The 19,721-nt window shown below is 45.6% G+C and overlaps 1 protein-coding gene across 1 annotated transcript; it reads right to left on the bottom strand.

Moving 5' to 3' along the window:
• Positions 1–10: 10 nt before the first annotated feature.
• Positions 11–19,508, bottom strand: ACAT2 (acetyl-CoA acetyltransferase 2). The gene is made up of 9 exons (XM_090042337.1): positions 19,271–19,508; positions 11,598–11,732; positions 8,290–8,471; positions 6,886–7,003; positions 5,160–5,303; positions 3,906–4,028; positions 2,997–3,151; positions 847–957; positions 11–245 (listed from the first exon to the last, which is right to left on the bottom strand). The coding sequence occupies exons 1-9, from the start codon at positions 19,332–19,334 to the stop codon at positions 78–80; spliced, it is 1,200 nt and encodes a 399-aa protein (XP_089898463.1). The 5' UTR covers positions 19,335–19,508; the 3' UTR covers positions 11–77.
• Positions 19,509–19,721: the final 213 nt, after the last annotated feature.

The raw sequence follows: 19,721 nt of genomic DNA, 5'->3' as shown, positions 1-19,721 counted from the left end.
TTGAGTCAAGTGAGCTTGATAAAAGTTTATTGGAAAACTGAAACCACTAAAACAATACAAATAAGCTTCATTCATTTTCATCTTTCAATGCACATAGCTATTCCCATCCCACCTCCTATACAAAGGGCAGCAACACCACGTTTTCCACCTGTTCGTTCTAATGCATGCAGAAGAGTAACAAGAATGCGACAGCCAGAGGCACCCAGAGGGTGTCCAAGGGCAATAGCCCCCCCTTCTATATTCACCTGAAAAGAAATAAAGAGAGTAAGTCAGTCATATGAATTTATGACAGTGCAGCTTTGTCTCCTTCACGTTCCAGGGATTGGGAAGGAAATCACAGGAAAGTTCTGGGTAACAGTAATACAAGTTGCAGTCCACAAGTGTAACAATTATCTCCCAAAGGAACAGTAACAATAAGCCCTTAGGAACAGCTTGTCTTAAGCTGTTTTGGACCATGTTTTTAGCAGTTAGTTCACATGCAACTGCACAGTGAGGATGAGGCAGAGTACAGGGGGTTGTGGAATACTGGAAATACTAGGAATCTCTATCACAGAAACTGAACTTTTCCAGCAAATTTATTAGAAGTAAGTAATAGCACAATCTGCTTGAATGACTCCTAGCATGGTATGTCAGCACTAAGAGGCGTATTTCCTGCTGCAAACAAGGCCTATCCATGGCCTAAATGGGTATTTCTCTATAGAGAAGTTATAGAACTTAAGATGCAGAAAAATGCTACTGGAAGAGTTGCGTGTGCAAACCTAGGAACTACAGTAAATCCCAGTCACAATCTCCCACCACAGTACTCTAAAAAATTGCTAAGATTTTGAGGGTGAGTGCAGTAGTTACCTTTTCTGGATTTAGTTTCAGTTCTTTTGCTATTGCTGCAGCTACTGATGCAAAAGCTTCATTGATTTCAAACAAGTCAACTTGCTCTACCGTCCAACCAGCTTTATTAACCTAGAATAGAACATAGAGCAATTAAAATAAGGAGAACATACTGTATTTTATTGATCACTTTCAGGGTCTTTGACATATATTTAGGCCTTGAAACTTGTTAGTCATAACCCTCATTCAGTCTCTTCCAAAATTCTTCAGTATCTACAAGTTTCATGAGTTCTGATGTGAGGTGATGTGACAATTATGGTCATTTATCCAATATCTAACTGGGTATAGGTATGCTGTGAAAATGCAACTTATCCACTTGCATGCACACACGCATACTTGAGTACCAAAAAGGTAACATGTTACCACTATTTGAGTAATACCTCACACATACTGAAAAAGTGTCATAGCCACTCTTGAGTGTATATGGATGAGCAGAGATGAAGGGCAAAAAGCATTTTCAAAGTGGCACGCTGCACCATGCCTGGTGCAGACATCCCTGAGGTTTCTGGAGATGGTTGATTCATTATTAAACTAACGCATTGAAACAACTCACTGCATTACTCAATCCTCATCTGCTACACTGAAGACCTGGAGCTGTTACCTTGCATTTTTTCATACCAGATCCCACTGACATTAGAACTGCAACAAGTTCAGCTTAGCAATAACAAAGCAACATGAAGACACCTAATTATTAATAGACTTTAAAAAATTCCAGCTTAAAACCTATATAAAATGCAGGGGGTTGGGAACTTCTTTTTTTTTTTTTTTTTTAAAGGCATCTTCTACTGCCAACAAGTATTTTACACTTAGGGCATGTCCAGACAAGTGCGCGCACGTGCTCTGCACCACCTCAAAAGCTTTTGAGGCGCTAAACAGGTAGACGTGAAGGGAATTCCCAATATTTCAAAAAATACATTTAAAAAAAAAAAAAAGGTGGTACACATGGCTGTAGAGTGCGCTGACCAAAACCAGAGCCTGGAGGGCCAGAGCTGTATTCCAGCTGCCGGTCAGGCTCCACACACCCAGAGCACCACCACAGCAGCCCCATGAGGCCCCCAGAATCCCAGGTAAGGCTACAGCCTCTACCCCACCCAAGACAATCTGCCACGTGCCAGAACACACATGTAGGGGTGTTCCCTGGGAACAAGTAGCATCAGCTCAACCCCCGCCACGGAGAAGAGCCCAGCGCCAGCCCCTGCCCACAGTAGCAGGTTGCCCTTGCCCTGTACACAGATGTGGGGGGCACATGCCCTCCATGGCTCCCCTGGGGTGCGCATAGTGGCAGGAGCCACTCCCATGCCCCTGGATGAGCTGCTCCTGGCCCTATCTTGCACCCAGCCTGCCCCTGCCCCACTCCCTCACTGCAGGGACCTGCCTGATGCAGCCAGGTTGGCCATGTGCATGCTGCAGCTGCACGCATGCACATGACAACAATAATCGGCCAAATTAGTCAAAAAAAGCTTGACTGCCAGTAAGGACAATTTTCTTTTTATCAGTGTCGATACGATTTGCACCAATATGCAGTGTTTTCTGTGCTCTTTTAAAGGTTTTTGCCTCTAATAATAATAGGAAACTTGGGGAGAAAGAGCAGAAGAGCCACAGCATTAACACCATGGTTCTACATTTTTATTTTTTAAAAGAACAGAAGTCAGAGGAGACCATTCCATGCACCTTTCGATTAGAAAAGTGACTTCTTAGAAAGCTTTATGCCCTCATACAATGTGGTAAAATAAGGTATACATCTGATTAGAAATTAGAAGTGTTGGTGATTACCTTAAAAAAAAAAAAATCTTACTCTTAACCCAAAATGACACCTAGGCCAGCCACTCTGTAAACTAGACTAGTTTCTACTTAGACTGGACTCTAGACACTCATATAAAATACTTGCTTTGGGAAAAGAGGGCAAAGGGTAGGCAATCAAAGCCTCATATGCTCTCCTATTTGCTACTAGCCTGGGTACAGAATTCTTTCAACATAAAATTTTTCTTTTTTTTTCTGCAAACAAAAACCCAGAAAAACCACACATCCCCAAAATGTTAATGAGCGTGGACAGTCAAGACAACAAGTCTTAAAAACAGCAGCAACAACAATGATTTACTGATACTACTTACAGCTTTTTTTATTGCTGCAATAGGTCCGACTCCCATTATGGAAGGATCTAAACCTATTTGTGCCCAAGATACAATCTGTGCCAAAGGAAGAAGGCCTCTTCTAGCAGCTTCTGATTTCTTCATGAGAATTACAGCTGCAGCTCCATCATTTATACCTGCAAAGTGATAAACAGCTGCTTTTAGTTATAGCCTAGGCATTTCATTAGAAACAGACAGATCCCTGTCCTAAAGAGTCTGTCTAAATTACAGGTTTGGCAAACGGTAATGTATGCAGACTACTGATCTTTAGATAGCATACTGGCACATGGCTCCACTAATTTTGACAAAGCTATACTCATTTAAGGCAGTTGAGAATCTGGCTTAATGTTTTAACAGCTTAGCCTTACGCACATAAACCACCTGCCCCTGAATTACTTGTGAAAGTATTTAGGAATGATCTGAATGATGGTGGTGGAGGTTGCGTGGAACACAAGTTGGGAGGGCAACAGAAGGAACAATACGGAAGGAATAGAGACTACTGCAGGAAAATGAGTCCCAGAGTAATAGAAATTTGATTTTTCTTAACCAGTGACATTATACCATTATGGAACATTCAGAATGAACTAATCACCATATTTCTACTTTTCCCATTTAAAAAAGTGGGAAGGACAACCAGAAATGCAGTTAGATTATGAAATGGAGAGGTTAGTGAACTTGCACACCATTAACAAACAGCTCTGTCTGTGTGTCAAGAGAAGCCACTGAGATTTGAAAAAAGAGTCAAACTGATTCAGGGTTGATGTAAAAAAGAAAGTTCCTCCTAAATAACATACCACCACTCATATTCAAGTTCCTACACATGCTCCATGCATTTGTGACTATACGCTACAGATACTGTGCTACTGCATTTTTTTTCAGCCACTGACAAACCTGAGGCATTAGCTGCAGTTACTGTCCCAGTTCCATCAGTCAGAAAGCAAGGTTTTAACTTAGCCATCGTTTCCAAGTTACTTCCATGACGAGGATGCTCATCTGTTTTAACTTCTACAGGACCTGCGAAGTATCAGACATTCATTTAAGACCAACCCTCTAAAACTGTACGCCTAAAGACATTTTAAGCTCCTGAGAAAAATAGCTGACTGTAGTCTCTGTTGTACAGGATAAGTGATAAGCAACAGCTTACCAGGGGGATATTAGTCCCCTTCAAATCAACAGATTTTTCTACAAAGCTACCATCATGATAAGGTCAAGTTTGGGTTGCAGCCACATTGTTCCCTTTCAGGTGTGGTGGCAGCATGTGTAACTACTGCACACTTTGGCTTCTCCAACAACACCTCTATTATACCGGGAAGCATCTCACTTTTGCCAACCAATATTGCTCTTATCTGAGCTAGCTAATACCATCCAAAAAACCTGCAGAGAAATCCTCTGCGTTTCATCATTGGTTTTATTATCTCTCCTTACTGACTACACAATGCATAGCTCAACCCCCAAATGAGGAAAACCAAAGCTATTTTACACCTAGAAAATGCAAAGAAATTGAATGCACCTCCCTTGTAATTTCTCTTGACAAAATCAATTTTAGGGATTTATAACCACACCCAACACCAAAGTCTTTGCCCACTCCAGAACATCCTTGGATCAAGCAACTAACAAATGCCTACCTCCCAAGAGACCTATCTTTTTCAATCAGATTTATTTAAAAAAAAAAAAAAATAGTAACTTCTTGGTCTTTTCGGAAAGTCCGTGTACAACTGAATGTAACAAAGTCCTCAGGTTATTTTCATTGTGTGTTTCATTTGTCAGGGAGGTCTAGGCACAGGAGATCATGGCAAGCATGAACAAGTTGCAAGTTTAGTGCAATAAACATTTTTTGCAACAGGTCCTCTCTCAACTGCACCCCTAAGGGCAAATGCCACAGAAGTCGGGGTAAGAGGGGGCTGTTTATATAGAACCACTTGGAAAAAATAATTATATTTCATGAATTTGTACGTTCTGACTATACATTGATGAAATGAGAGAGAGAGAAGATCCAGGAACAAATATACCTATCAGAAGTTGGAGAAGTAGAATTCATCTTCCTACAAAACAGGTTCTTACAAAGACATCTTCCATTGATTGTACTGAACAGTACATCTTGCACTGTCAACTTGTATTCAATCAGTTATTACTGTACACACGCACCTTTTCGAGAAGGAACAAGAACAGAAACAATCTCTTTGTCAAAATATCCAGCTTTCTGCGCGCCTTCTGCCCTAGCCTGTGACTGCACAGCAAGTTGGTCTTGCTCTGCTCTGCTGATTTTCCACTGCTTGGCCACATTTTCAGCTGAAACAAACAAAATGTGTGTGTTAAGAAAGAAAATAAAAGTGTGATCCTTATCTGCAATCATTAAATTTAATAGGTCTGCAATTACAATTCTAACAAGTTAGTTTTCATCTTTGCTGGCAACAGTTAAACTTGCTTGGTGACTTTCATTCTAAATAAGCATTTTTATTTGATCAGAATTTTCTGCTACATTCAATTCTGGGTTCAGTTTCAGAGTTGACCTTTTTTAGGTTACAAGCAAGTAAAAACAAGTGTTTCTGGTTTTAAATGCCTATGGACAGCTTTTCAGAAGTTCCAGTTGCTAGTCAATACCCCCTTCCTCCACAAGATGTTTTCTGCCCATTCATATACATAGTTCAGTGTGTGGTCAAGGCTAGTTTTAAGGCTACTACTCTTTGGCTTGATGCCTTTACCCCTAGATGTTTGAGGATAGGGATCTGTATAATTTATAGTAACTTGTTGCAAGTACAGTCTGTTAGGGCAGGAGTGGGCAAAAAAGGGCCTGTGGGCCAGATCCAGCCTACCAAGGGATTTTATCCAACCATGATGGGTCTCAGTCCTGCCCAGCCTAGGTGCAGGGCGCAGCCCAGATCATGGCACATGGGGCCGGTTCTGCCATCCCCATGGTGCACAGTGGGGCTGGGGTGGTGCAGTGGCCGGACTCATTTTCTGGCAGTGGTGGCTTGCTTGGCTGCCACTGGGCCCAGCCCCACGGCCCAGGCACCCTGGCCCATCTGCCCCACATCCACTGCTGGGGGTAGGACCCACATGAGTAAGGCACACAACCAAGTAGATGGAATGGGGCCATGGGCAGGTGGGGAGCAGTGTCTCAGAGCAGAATGGGCAGGCAGGACCGAGATTGCAGAGAGTGACAGCATGGGGGTGGGATCTAGAGCAGAGCAATGATTTGCTGCCTGCATGCCTGTGACAGATGCTGGTTCTGCAGGCAGGACATGTGAGGAGCAGATCGCGGCTATGCCCCGGGCCCCATCCCATGATCCCAGACCTAGCCCCACGTGCCCATCCTGCTCCTGGACACCACTCTAGCCCTACCCTGTTTACCTGGTTGTGCACCCTGCCTGCATGGGTCCCAGCTAGTCTGCCAGGGAGACCCCAAGATCACAGGGTGGTGACAGCACAGGACCAGGGCCTGGGGAAGAGGCATGATCCATTACCAGCACACCTTTGCTCACAGAACCAATGCCCCCAGGGGCATGCAGGCAGCAGATCATGGCTCCGTCCCAGCCCCAAGAGCCCAGTTCCGGCCCTGCTCACCCAGGGTGTATCCCAACCACCAGGCCAAGCATGGAGCACAGCCACTTAGGGAGTTTCAGTGAGCTGTTGCAGGGGATGGTAGGGGTGCCCTGACCTGGCTCACAACAGCTCACCAAAACTCCCTAAGTGGTCCTCAGACCCAAACAGTTGCCCATCCCTGTGTTACAGTGTCAGAATTCATTTTCTTCGTTACTGCTTTAATATATGATCATTTGAAATGTACCAGAATCACAATCTGAACTGTCCTGAGTTAAATCACACTGTTCTGAACCTTTTTTAGTAAAACTTCAGAAGAATTGCTGCTTACCTGTTATACCCATGTGATATTGATAAAATACATCTCTAAGACCATCACATATTATACTGTCCTGCAAGGAGGTCTCCCCCATTTTCACTCCAGCTCGCATATGAATTAAGTGAGGAGCCTGTAGACAAGGGAATTTGAGAAAAAGTTTAGAAATCTAAATGGTGCTATTTCGACTTCGGTAAGAATTGCTTCTGCCTCAAACTTCATTATTAATAGCAACTCTGACTTGAGCTGCCGGCCAGAAAGAACCCAATCCGATATCTGTCCTCCCAGACTCCAGGTAGCCTATGAACAGTCTGAGAGAGAGACAGTACAAGAAGCTTGGCACACCAGTCAAAGCCTACTCCTCTGAGCTTCATGGGAAAGAACAAGTGCCAATGCTACACTGAGCAAGCCTTATTGCCCAATGTTAGGACTGAAGTATTCTTTAGCGGATGGTATTGCTAACATGCAGTCCAACTAAAACTATAAATCAGTCTCTTAGCTACCACACCATCCATTCTCTCCATGTCTAAAAGGTGCCACACTGCCCTGCCATCAACTTAATTTCAGACTAATATGAATAACTACCTCCCATTCATTTCCAACTTCTGCAGAAATTGAGAAGATTTTTGATAGAGCCATCCCCAGAGCACACAGAAGTTATGAAATAAACATAATCTGTTGTTTATACACATGTGCCTACTGCTACCTAAGGTACACCAAAGCCTGTCTATTCAAGTGTTAAAAGAAAAGATACCCAAGTCTAACTTCCACAGGTCAGACAAAAAGGTTCTGATGAGTCAGCATTGGCTTAAATTTTTATTAGTGATGGTCCCAAACAATCCCAGAGTACTGGGATAACTAGGAGCTGTACAGGGAGACCCTCCAGGCCTGATGGGAAGTTCACTAAAATGAAAAGAAATATTTTTATTGATCTACTTTAGATACAGAACAGGCCCTACTACAAGGTTCTTACAATTCCTTTTCTCCACTCCTAGTAGGATTATTTAAGAGATTCTATTGGGAATCATCATGTGTAGAAAAATAATTTGAGAGAACAGGTTTACAGTGCAGCATTTTCCTATTACACACAGACTCCTACTTAAAAGATCTACTTTTTAGATTGTACACTAAACAGTTCTATTATTGTTAAGTCAGGAAGTAATTCAAATAATCTCCTGTAATGGTACATATAACAGAATCACACATACAATGTGTTATACTAACAACATGTATGTGTTCTAGTAAATTAATTTTGGAAATGGTCCTACTGAGAAACAAATTGCACAAACAGATAATAGGAGGCTACTGAAAAAGGTAAATAAATCCTTAAAAGCATTTAAAAAAATTCCATGTTAACATCAGATACCGAAGCTCAAGTTGTGAGAGTGATTCTACATGGTTAGAAAGCCACCACCTCACCTTGCTCATGCTTTCCATGCCTCCTGCCACCACAATGCTGGAATCGTCTGTCATTAAGGACTGAGCCCCCAAGCATACAGCTTTCAGGCCTGATCCGCAGATCATCTGACAGCTCCAAGCAGGCACTGTATATGGGATTCCTGCACCAACGCTAGCCTGCCGAACAGGATTTTGACCAGCACCTACAAAATATTATTGACATCACAGTATTCCAATCCAAAAAATGGCCAATATATACATCCTAATACTTGGAAGGAATCTGGCTGTCACCTCCTAAGTTTAGAGCTCATTCTTACCCAGGAGTGGGCAATTATTTCAGTTGCTGCGCCACTTAACAAGTTTTGGTGAGCTGTTGAGGGCTGTATACAAAAAATTTCAGAAGATATCATTTTAACAAGTTATAGATAAACAAACCCCCAAATCATAGGTTTAACCCCCTCTCTCACTCCCACCCCCAAAAATCAAACATCTACTGTAACATATTTTAATTTTAATTTTATTTCAAAAAATATTTTTGCTGCAATTTGTGGGTTTGGTTGGTTGGGTTTTTTGAGAGGTGATTGCATAATAGCTCAAAATAAAGTCTTACTCAAAATAAACACTTACTTGTATATTGTGTGCAAGGGAGGCGGGGGAACAGATGTGTAGGTAGGTGTTTGTGTGGAGGGGGTGGGGATGTGAATGTGTGTTGTGGGGATCTGCCCCTGCAATACATCCCAGGAGCCAGCCAGGGTATGGAGAGGAGGCAAACCTTTTATTGCCACACTTTTATTGCCAGGACAGCTGGCCCAGGCAGTGCAGTGCAGTGCTGTGCAGTGCAAGTGTGCGCCATGCCCCCCTGCATCCAGCCCACAGCTTCCCCCACAGAGTTCTGCATGGGGTCAAGCCCCTCACAATCCCATCCAGGGTAGCCCACTCTGTGCTCCCACCCATACCCACCAATGGCACTGCCCTGGCCAGCACACACAGCTTCCTTGTGCGTCTGCTCTCACTGCTGCTGCAGCTACCCAGGTACTGCTCAACTCTCCCCGATCTCCAGCAGCTCCTCCTCCTCCTGCCCCTGCTGCACTACGTGTGGCTGCTCATCGTATCAAGCGGGCAGAGTGTGGACGACAACAGAGCCCATCATGTAGACGACAGCAGAGCCCACTACAGGCAGGAGCTGCTCAGCTGCAGCTTCCCCCTGCCTATAGTGGTGCAACAGGAGCAGGAGGAGGAGGAGGATGAGAAGTTGCTGGAGGCAGGGGGAGCCAAGTAGTACCTGGGCAGCAGGAGCAGCCCTGCTGGGAAGCTATACGTGCTGGCCAGGGCCTGAACCATCAGCAGGTGTGGGCAGAAACATAGTGCAGACTGCCTTGTGCAGGAGAGGGCAGGGCTCTGCCCCGTGTGGAGCACTGCAGGAGCAAGCATAGGCCATATACAATCAATTAGTGGGCCAGATCTGGTCCATGGGCCATATTTTGCCCACCCCTGTTCTTACCTGTCAAGGGTAATTAACAGGAGCTTGGTTAGACACCTACTCTTAGGAAAGAGGCAGAACTATTAGAAAGTATTCCTAAACAATAAGGGTTTTGCTCACATGACTTAGAGGGCAGAAAAGCCCCCTTTCAGCTGAAATTACTTCCATCTAGAACAACATGATTTCTCAGGTTAATTCAAGAAAGAGTAGCCTACCCCCATCATTTTATTCTGGCTGCAATACAGCCTTTTCAATAAGTTTGAGAGCTCATGGCAAAGACGGTGCTGTGATTCAAAGAAAAGCAGAGCAGGCAGAAAAGCAACTCTAGTTTGGAGGGTTTTACTACTAGTTTTTTGTTTTTGTTTTTTTTTAAAAGGGCTGTATCTATACTACAGACATAGAAGCCAGGGAACCCGGTTGCAATTTGTTGCATAAGCTAGATTAAAGATTTTAACCATATTCTGCCATGCACCTGTACTTGTGTGATAAAGTAAGGTATGAGAGCTGCAAAACCAGAGACCGCCACAGTTTCTTACCAATAATTTATCTGAACTCGGAGACCAGTGGAAAGCAAGTATTTAAATACAGAAATGTAGGATTTGCCTATTCAGCTTAGTGACAGCTTTCATAGTCTGCATTCCTTTTTTAAACCTTTATTTTAAATTATTACTAAATTTAAGCTTGAGCATTTTACACAAATCATGAACAGTTATATTTACTATATACGCAACAATAAGGATAAGGCACAAATATATAGCAAGAGTCAAAAAAGCTTTCATTCTTTTCTGTAACCTTTGATAGAAAGAATGGGAGCATTGTGTTTGGAATAAAGCTTTTTGCAAGTCCGTGTCTCCAGGGCAAAGCAGTATCAACTCTTTTGTATAAGAAATACAAAAAAAATAAAACACACCATGCAAGAAGATAGAGTACAGGAGACAAAGAAAATGAACTATATTTTGAAACTGAATAGATAACAAAATGTATACATCAGAGTTTATATTTATAAATAAGCCTATGAACTACAGTATTCTAGTAAAAGCAGAAGACTATTAAAAAGTCATATTTTTAACAAATCAAGCTTATTTTGCTGGATCCTAATTTAAGGATTACTTCTATGGCACCATAAGAGTGCATGCTGTATTACAGACTAATGTAAGTCAAGGGTGCTCAACTCCTGGCCCACAGGTCAAATCCACCCCATGGAGCCTTGGCATCAGGCCTATGGGACTCTCCATGAGCCAGGAAATTTGGCAGTGGGGGGAGGGGAGGCATCAAATAACAGTGCCACTCCTCCCCCACTGCCAAACTCCCAATCCCCATGTAACTGGATTGGGGCCACCTCTGGCCCCCATCTCACACATTGAGCCACTGGACAAAAAGTTTGGGCACCATTGATACAGGTCTTTGCCTCAAGGAACTTCCAATCAGAGTCAATATAGGCAGGAATGATTAACAAAAAGCATAAGGGACAAAAGAAGAGGAAGATTCCTATACTGACATATCATAAGCCATGATTAGTATTATAAACAAACTTCATTAGCTCCTGGGATTAAAGGTAAAATGGATATACAGTTTCCAGAATGTTGGTTGGGATATCAGGATCTGCTCTCTTTAGTACTTTAATAGCAATGAAAATTAACATTTTAATCATCATTTAAAAGATTTAATACATTTAAATGGAAAAAACAGAGGTTTTATAATACAGTGCAGATGGAAATATTCCACCAGGTAGTTTATTTTAAAAACAAAAATATGTTTCTAATTTTTTAAATTTTCTTGTGATTGGAGAGTTGGACTTTTTATATGCAAAAAACAAAACAAAAATAATCAAATCAATTCTTCAACATACCTGCTGTCAAAACTTGTCCAAATATAACCTCAGAGACTTCTTCTGGGTTGATATTTGCCCTTTTCAATACTTCTTTAATGACAATGGAGCCCAATTCATGGGCCTGCATAGTAGATAAGGCACCATTGAAGGAACCTAAATAGATGCAAATGACATGTTAGATTTTTAGAAGCAGATGGATTATACTTGAACTTTTTACTCCATATTCACCTTCCCAAGCCTGAGAATTCTGAGAAAGCAATGTCTGTGTTTTCACTTTAATTATTTCAAAATATTATACAAAGTGTTGTTATATGGCAATTTCTGTCTGTCAACTTATTTTTTTGCTCAAGTCAGTCAGTAGAAGAAGAACATTGAAAACAAACAGCTAGTTTGTATTGATCACAGTATGGGCAGTCCTTGGACTTAAGATGCAATTTTCAGGAACCAGTTATATCATAAGTTGAAATGTCACAACTTGGAACTGATTTTCCCATAGGAACAATGTTATAAATAGGGGTTTGGTTCCTGAACCGAGGCCCGATACCCTATTTTCGCCAAAAATAACCCAGAATTTTGTAGTCAATCAATTATAGATTAGTAATATAGCTACATTAATGTATTTATATTGTAAATAGCAATCATATTCATTTGGAAGAACTTCTTTGAGGGGACTTTGCTGGACTTTTTGAATGGCTCTTAGCTAGAGTCTTCACTGCAGGTTTTTCTGGAGTCTTGTCTGCTTTCTTAAAGAAGGTGTCCGAGGAAGTTTGGACAGATGTTCTCCAGGGAGATGGGCGACGCAGAGAACTTGTTTGCTGGTATGGCGTTAGATCAAGCATCATAAAGTCAAACTGACGTCAGAAAGTCAAAACAAGTGTCAATTTATAAACATCGTAAGTGCTATTTGTTGCAACTCAAAATGTCTTAAGGACTGCCTGTAGCTCAACAACCTAATGAACTCGCAAAAGAGGATGCCTGCAGGTACCATTCGATGTAATGTTGCTCATCTAAAAGTGACGCTTCCAGCCCATGTTCAGTTTTGCCTAAGCTTTACTTCAGGCATTGTAGCACTTCAATGTAGCAAAGCAAGAAAAAAAAATCATGTCTCTGCTGGATAAATATTTGAGGAAGAGACTTAAAATTACTGGGAAAGAGTTAATATGTCTTATGTAACATTTCAATTTAACACTATGTTTTGATGGAGAAAGAAAAAAGGAATCCATTTTCCTTACAGACTAGGAGGCACAAGGTGACTATATTCCAAGAATACGACTTGATTTAGTGAAAAGAGTGGGGAAAGAGAGAATATAAATGCCACTGTACTCACAGATGCTAAGGTTGAAATTGTGTGGCCCAAATATCAATTAAATATAATATGGCAGACTATGGCAGTCTGCCATCCTATATTCTGTTTGGAGAATCTCTGATGTCAGCTATTTCTATTATTGCATTGCAGTCCATTTTTTAAAGTATTAATATCAGAGAAAACAGGGCTGTAAGGGGATCCCTTGGCCCAAAGAAAGGATCAATTACACCTGAACCATTCCTCAGTGGAGGTTTCTCCAACTTCCTCTTTACAACCTCCAATAAAAGAGAGTTCACAGCTTCCTAAGGTAGTCTATTCTACTGCTTACAATTAACTATACTAACAATTAACTTTTCCTAATGTTCAATTTAAGAACATTTTTCTTATTCTTTCAAAAAGAAAAGCAGTTCTCCCACAGTTTTTTTAAAGTGATTATATACATTATTCTCTCTTCCCTCAACCAGAATATAATCCATCTAGGAGAAAGGGGAGAGAAATAGATGCTATATGCTGATTTTGCTTTCTGGGACTATTATTCTACTCAACACAGACCTTTTAATTCATTAGCCATGCTAAAAGTAACAAATCCTCTGTAACAGAGCATCGTGTCTCATTAGTACCTACAAAAGGGATAAAAACATTCCCTCAAAAGGAATCTCCAAATAGATCAGAGAAAGAAGAAGAAACAGGGAAAACCAGCCATGTTTAGTATACCAAGTGCAGGTTTAACAGCATTTCAGACAACCCTACACAATATCCCAGGGGAGGGCACAATACAGCCCGTGGGCCGCATCCAACCTGCCAGGCCTTTCTACCTGGCCTGTGGGGCCTTTAAAAAATTTAGAACATTAATTTATATCTGCCGGCGGCCACCTGTCAAAGATGACATGCTGCTGGCGGCAGCAGGACTCAGCGGGAGATGTGGAGCAAGGAGGCTAGCCCAGCTCCACCCAGCCCCCCACCCCCTTCCCATCCTCAACCCCCACCCAGATGCTCTGCGGCTTCTGGCCCCGTGCCCCTGCGGCTGTTCCACGTCTCTCCGTCTGAGCGGGTTAACGGGGGGGCCATGGGAAATAGCACAGGAAGTGGCAGCTGCGGGAGCGGCGGGACCCACATGGTGTGCAGCAGGTGGTGGAGCCACAGAGGGCAGCAGAGCCATAGTGGTCCTCAGCGGGTAGCAGGGCCCCAATGGGTGGCAGAGCCGCAGCCAGGCCCCAGCGGGTGACAGGGCCATTGTGGGCCCCAGCAGTTGGTGGGATTGCGGTGGGTGGTGGAGCAGCAGCAGGCAGCGGGCCCCAGCAGGTGGCAGAGCCGTAGCCGGGCCCCAGCAAGCAGCGGGAGCCAGCGGGCAGCAAAGCTGCAGCAGGACCTGGCAGGTGGCAAAGCCACAGCGGGTGGCAAGTCCCAGTAGGCGGTGGAGCCCCAGTGGGCAGTGGGGAGGTGGTGGGCCCCAGGAGGCGGCGGAGCCACAGTAGGCCCCAGCAGGTGGTGGGGTTGCAGCAGGCCACAGCAGGAGACGAGCCCCAGTGGGTGGCAGAGCTGCAGCCGGGCCAGAGCAGGACCCAGCGGGCAGCAGAGCCAGTAAAGTGGGCCCCCGTAGGGAGCATAGCCATGGGGGGCCCTGGCAGATGGTGGAGCCATGACGAGTGGCAGGGTTGCAGCAGGCGATGGAGTCACAGCAGGTCTGTGGCAGGTGGTGGGGCCCAGCAGGGGCCACAGGGAGCACTGCAGTAATGGGGGGCAGCAGGGAGCAGTGGGCAAGCCTGCAGGAGGGAAAAAGGTAGACGGGTCTTTTTCGACCTGGGCAGTGGGGCCCCCCAGGGCTCGGTCCTCAGGCCCGCACTGTTCAACATCTTCGTCAGCAACTTGGATGGGGGAGTGAAAAGCAACCTGTTCAAATTTGTGGATGACATTAAGATGGGGGGAGAAGTGGGCATGCTGGAGGAGAGATAGACAGGCTGCAACTAGATCTAGACAGGTTACAGAGGTGGGCAGATGAGAACAGGATGGGATTCAATAGTGACAAATACAAGGTATTGCACCTAGGGAGAAAGAACCAGCAGCATACCTACAGACTGGGGAACTCCCTTCTTATCAGCACAGAGGCAGAAAAGGGTCTTGGAGTCATTACTGATTCCAAGATGAACACAGGCCGCCAATGTGGGGACGCCAGTGTCAGGAAGGACAACCACACCTTGTCATGCATCCACAGATGCATCATGAGCAGGTCCAAGGAGGTGATCCTCCCCTTCTATGCAACACTGGTCAGGCTGCAGTTGAAGTACTGCATCCAGTTCTGGGCGCCACACTTCAGGAGAGATGTGGACAACATGGAGAGGGTCCAGAGGGGGGCCACTCACATGATCAGGGGCAGCAAGGCCCTATGAGCAGAGGCTATGGGACCGGAACCTGTTCAGCCTCCACAAGAGAAGGCTGAGGGGGGATCTGGTGGCCATCTACAAACTGGCCAAGGGGGACCAGCAGCCACTGGGGGAGTCCCTGTTCCCCTGAGCACTACTGGGAGTAACAAGGAATAACAGCCATAAGTTGATGGAGAGTAGATTCAGGCTAGACATCAGGAAGCACTACTTCACAGTCAGGGAGGCCAGGAGCTGGAACCAACTTCCAAGGGAAGTGGTGCTGGCTCCTACCCTGTGGGTCTTTAAAAGGAGGCTTGATAATCACCGAGCCGGGGACATTTGACCCCAGCATCCTTTCCTGCCCATGGCAGGGGGTCGGACTTGATGATCTGCTCAGGTCCCTTCCAACCCTACCAACTATAAAACTATGAATGCAGGGAAAGGTGGTGGCAGACAGAAACACGGAGCCTGTGCAACGGCTCTGGGACTGGCAAAGACCCAGGGCGGGGTTGTAATAACACAGAGCCTGGCCATGGGGTCTGCCTGGCTGCACTGTGTGTGGCTCACATGCAGCGTGTTAAAGCTGCACGCTATGGAGCCGGCACCCCGGCTCTCTCTCAACACACCCAGCCACCATACCCACACCCCACCGCACGCGCGCACACATTGACACATATACCCGCTTGCTGCCCACACAAGACACACGGTAGGACTGTATTTTAAGCTATTATGCAGCTACCTCTAGATACACCTTTTGTAAACACAGACCACAAGAGAAGGTTGAGAGGCGACCTGGTGGCTGCCTATAAGTTCGTCAGGGGGGCACAGAAGGGAATTGGTGAGTATTTATTCACCAAGGCGCCCCCGGGGGTTACAAGAAATAATGGCCACAAGCTAGAGGAGAGCAGATTTAGATTGGATATTAGGAGGAACTTCTTCACAGTTCGAGTGGCCAAGGTCTGGAACGGGCTCCCAAGGGAGGTGGTGCTCTCCCCTACCCTGGGGGTATTCAAGAGAAGGTTGGATGTGTATCTAGCTGGGGTAATGTAGGCCCAGCACTCTTTCCTGCTTATGCAGGGGGTCGGACTCGATGATCTATTGAGGTCCCTTCCGACCCTAGCATCTATGAATCTATGAATCTATGAAAAATCAGTAGAAAAATATTTTTAAATAAAATTAAAATAGGTTATACTAGGTGGCGTGTGTGTGCGTGCGCACGTATCTATTTTTCACGGTTTCCAGATTACAGCACCCTTCCAGTACTTCCAGGGCAAGTGAAGGGACTTCCAATGGCAAAAGGTCAGGGGCTAGGAGGTAGGACTTCCAGTCCCAATACGGCAACCAGGGACAGGGCAACTGTCAAGGGGCAGGGCTACCTATGTGGCCCTTGACAGCTCACCAAAACTTGGTAAATGGCCCTCTGCCCAAAATAATTGCCCGCCCTTGCTATATTCCCTAGTTCACCAACATCTGAAACAAATGGCTTTGAATGCCTGCAAGGTTTTTGGTTGTAGCCGTGTTGGTCTAAGGACATAGGCAGCCATGGTTCTTTGGGTAGATGTGATATATTTTATTAGATCAACTGAGTTGTTGGGACAAAATTCTTTGCAAGCATTCTGACACAAGTACTCCTGAAGGGTACCTGAAAGCTTGCAAATAACTTGGTTCCAATGACTCAGTTAGCCTAATAAAATATATCACATCTATCCAAAGAACCTTGCCTTTGAATGCCTGAACAGTTTTAAGACTAATCTGCAAAAAGCACAATTAAAATCACCACGAATATGCAATATTTTCTTACATACGCCATACACCTCCCTCCCCACAAAACTAGCTGCTGAGCATTACTGTGCACATTATACACAAAAAAGTATGCTAAGAGCTGTTTCTGCCTTACTGGCCAACTGCAAAAGCAAAACCTGCATGGGATTCACAGGGAGCAGAACAGAGCTCACTGGGCTACCTTGCTACTCCTTTAGTCGCTTCCTGCATGGAATGATTTCCCTGCTGCCCCTTCCCATTTAGTCTACCTCTCAAAAAAGCAAGGTGCATATATTATTCTAGGATATGTATTTGTGAGAAAATAGGGTAGACTTCACAAAGAATACAGGACAAGCTGTCCATACCTGCACAGATCTGGCTCTGAGTGGACTCATTCTTTTGGGAAAACAACTATAATGAAGTTCAAAACTCCTTCTCTCCATGCTCTTATCTATGTCATTTCACCTGCTGGTAGGGTACCTGCATGGTTCCCATCCCCTGGAAATTCTGCATAAGTCCCATCTTATTTGCATCTGCTCCCTAGGTAGGGCTGCACTCAGGCAGATGGGGGGTGGGGGTGGCACAGGCGATCAATGGCACAGTTACACCTTTGATTCCTGCTCCACCCAAACTTTTAAAGCCAGGTGCCTGGGAATAGCAGTGGCATTTCTATTCATGTAGTACAGAGAGTCAAATTGACGTCATGGCTCATTATCATCTACTGGAACCTGCTAACATCCCTCCTTCCCTTTTAATGGTCTTAATGTGCTATTTATCAAGGCAGGTTTCCTTCTGTAATGCTGCTACCTATTGGCCATGCCTGGTAATCCATCTCCCCTCTTTCATGTCTCCTCAGCCTGTTTTTAGTTCTAGCTCCCACAAACTCAAGTGAGATCATGCTAACTCATGAACACAAATGCCACTGTAGCAATGACTGGCAGCCAAGTGCTGGTTGCACAGACAGCGGCAAAGACTCCACTTGGTTGGAGAAATCTGGAGGAGAAGGCGTGTTTGACACCAATGGGAACAGACTAAAGCAACACCTTTCGATTGTTTGGGGGGGGTTTTGCCTCCTTTGCTGTCCGTTTTAAAGCTTTGCCCATCATATAGTGATTCTGGGCACGTGCCTACAAAGCTATATATGCCTCTTGCGTGGGGCCCAAAATGGAGCAATACACCCAGAATGAGTCTGGGGGCTTTTATTTAATACAGAGAAGTATAACAGAAAGCAAATAAGGTCTTCCAAGCTATACACCAGTTTATTGGGATACCATCCATCAGGCAATATTACCAACAGCAGCTACACAACACAGTCCAGAATACATAGACGCACTCTACTGGGGGAGTAGGTCACTTGGACCTCACAATATGTCTTTAAGGGTTTGAGGCAAGCTTCCAGACTCCCACCCCTGTGTCTGTGCTTATACAGGTCACATTCAGATTTCTGTACTCCTGTCTGTTCCTCCAAGCTAATGATCTCTTGGCCAATTCAGCAAGGACACCAAGTCAGGGCCTGTGCCCACCATTCTTTCCCAACGCAGCTGTATTAGCACTGGGTGCCATCACTGGCCGGTGTCTCAGCTTAGCAGGCATGCCCTGCATTCGGAGCCAGGCTGCACTGCTGCTGGGATCAGGGGATGGAAGAGGAGGAACTCAGCACAGCAAAAAGGAAGAGGCTTGAAGTCAGGCATTTATTCTCCACTCCTTATTTCCAGTTCCTTTGTCAAAGCTCATCTTTGCACAATTAAAGCTTGTGTCAGTATGGAATTAAGACATGCAAAAACGTCAGCCAAAATGTGTATTTACTAACAAACGTGTACAGTGGTATCAGGGATCAAGTACTAAGCCCAGAACAAGGAGCTGAGGTAAGGCTGGAATTATGGGGCAAAATTAAGGACGAGCTGGGAAAAAGGTGCCAGGAACTGGTGATAGGGGACGGAGGGGGGCAGGGGGAGAACCTAATGGACCCACGGGAGGGGGACAAGGGAAGGAGGGGGAACCTAAGGGACCCAACTTCAGTCCCAGGCAGTGAGGCAAGGGGTGTTCAGGACCTCCAGCAGGTGAGAGACGCCCGCTTCTCTTTCCCTGGAGAAAGAAGGGGCTGCACCCCCCGCCCCCCGTGTGTGGGTAGGGTGAGACTGGCCCGGGCAGGGGCCGCACCAGAAGCCTTTGTGAGGTCCCTTCCAGCCCGGCTCCCCTAGGCGACCTGCTCCCGCACCCCCTTGCCAAACCCCGGCTGCAGGTCTGTGCCCCGCCGCGCTCACCCACGGGGGTCCTGGCCGCGGAGACCACCACCACCGCGTCCCCGCCCTCGCCGCTCATGCTCATGCCGATGCCGATGCCGACGCCGACGCCGATGCTGGCCCCAACCCCGCTGCAGCAGTTCGGAGCCCCCTCGCGCTGGCCGGCTCCTTTCTGCCGGGGAGGGGCAGCCGAGCCATGTGACGTCGGCTACACAGGGCCAGCCGGAGCGGGTGACGTCAGCTCTGGCGAGCTGAGGGGGCGGGGCCGGCAGCGTTCGGCTGGGAGCGAGGAAGAGGGGGTGGAGAACTGGGGGTGCTGGTGTCCGCCTGTAGGCGGACCGGGAATCAGGTGGCGCCTTAAGCCAATAACTGGCGAGCTCCAGGTGGCGTCTGAGCCAATAGCTGCGAGCTGGCCGTCTGGTGTTCTCCCCTCCCCTTCGCTGGGTGCAGCCTGTTGGGCGCTGCGAGCAGG

Source organism: Crocodylus siamensis, chromosome 1 (genome assembly GCF_052110815.1).
Source record: "Crocodylus siamensis isolate JL-2025a chromosome 1, ASM5211081v1, whole genome shotgun sequence".
NCBI lineage: Eukaryota > Metazoa > Chordata > Crocodylia > Crocodylidae > Crocodylus > Crocodylus siamensis.
This window is presented reverse-complemented; position numbering and strand designations above follow the sequence as displayed.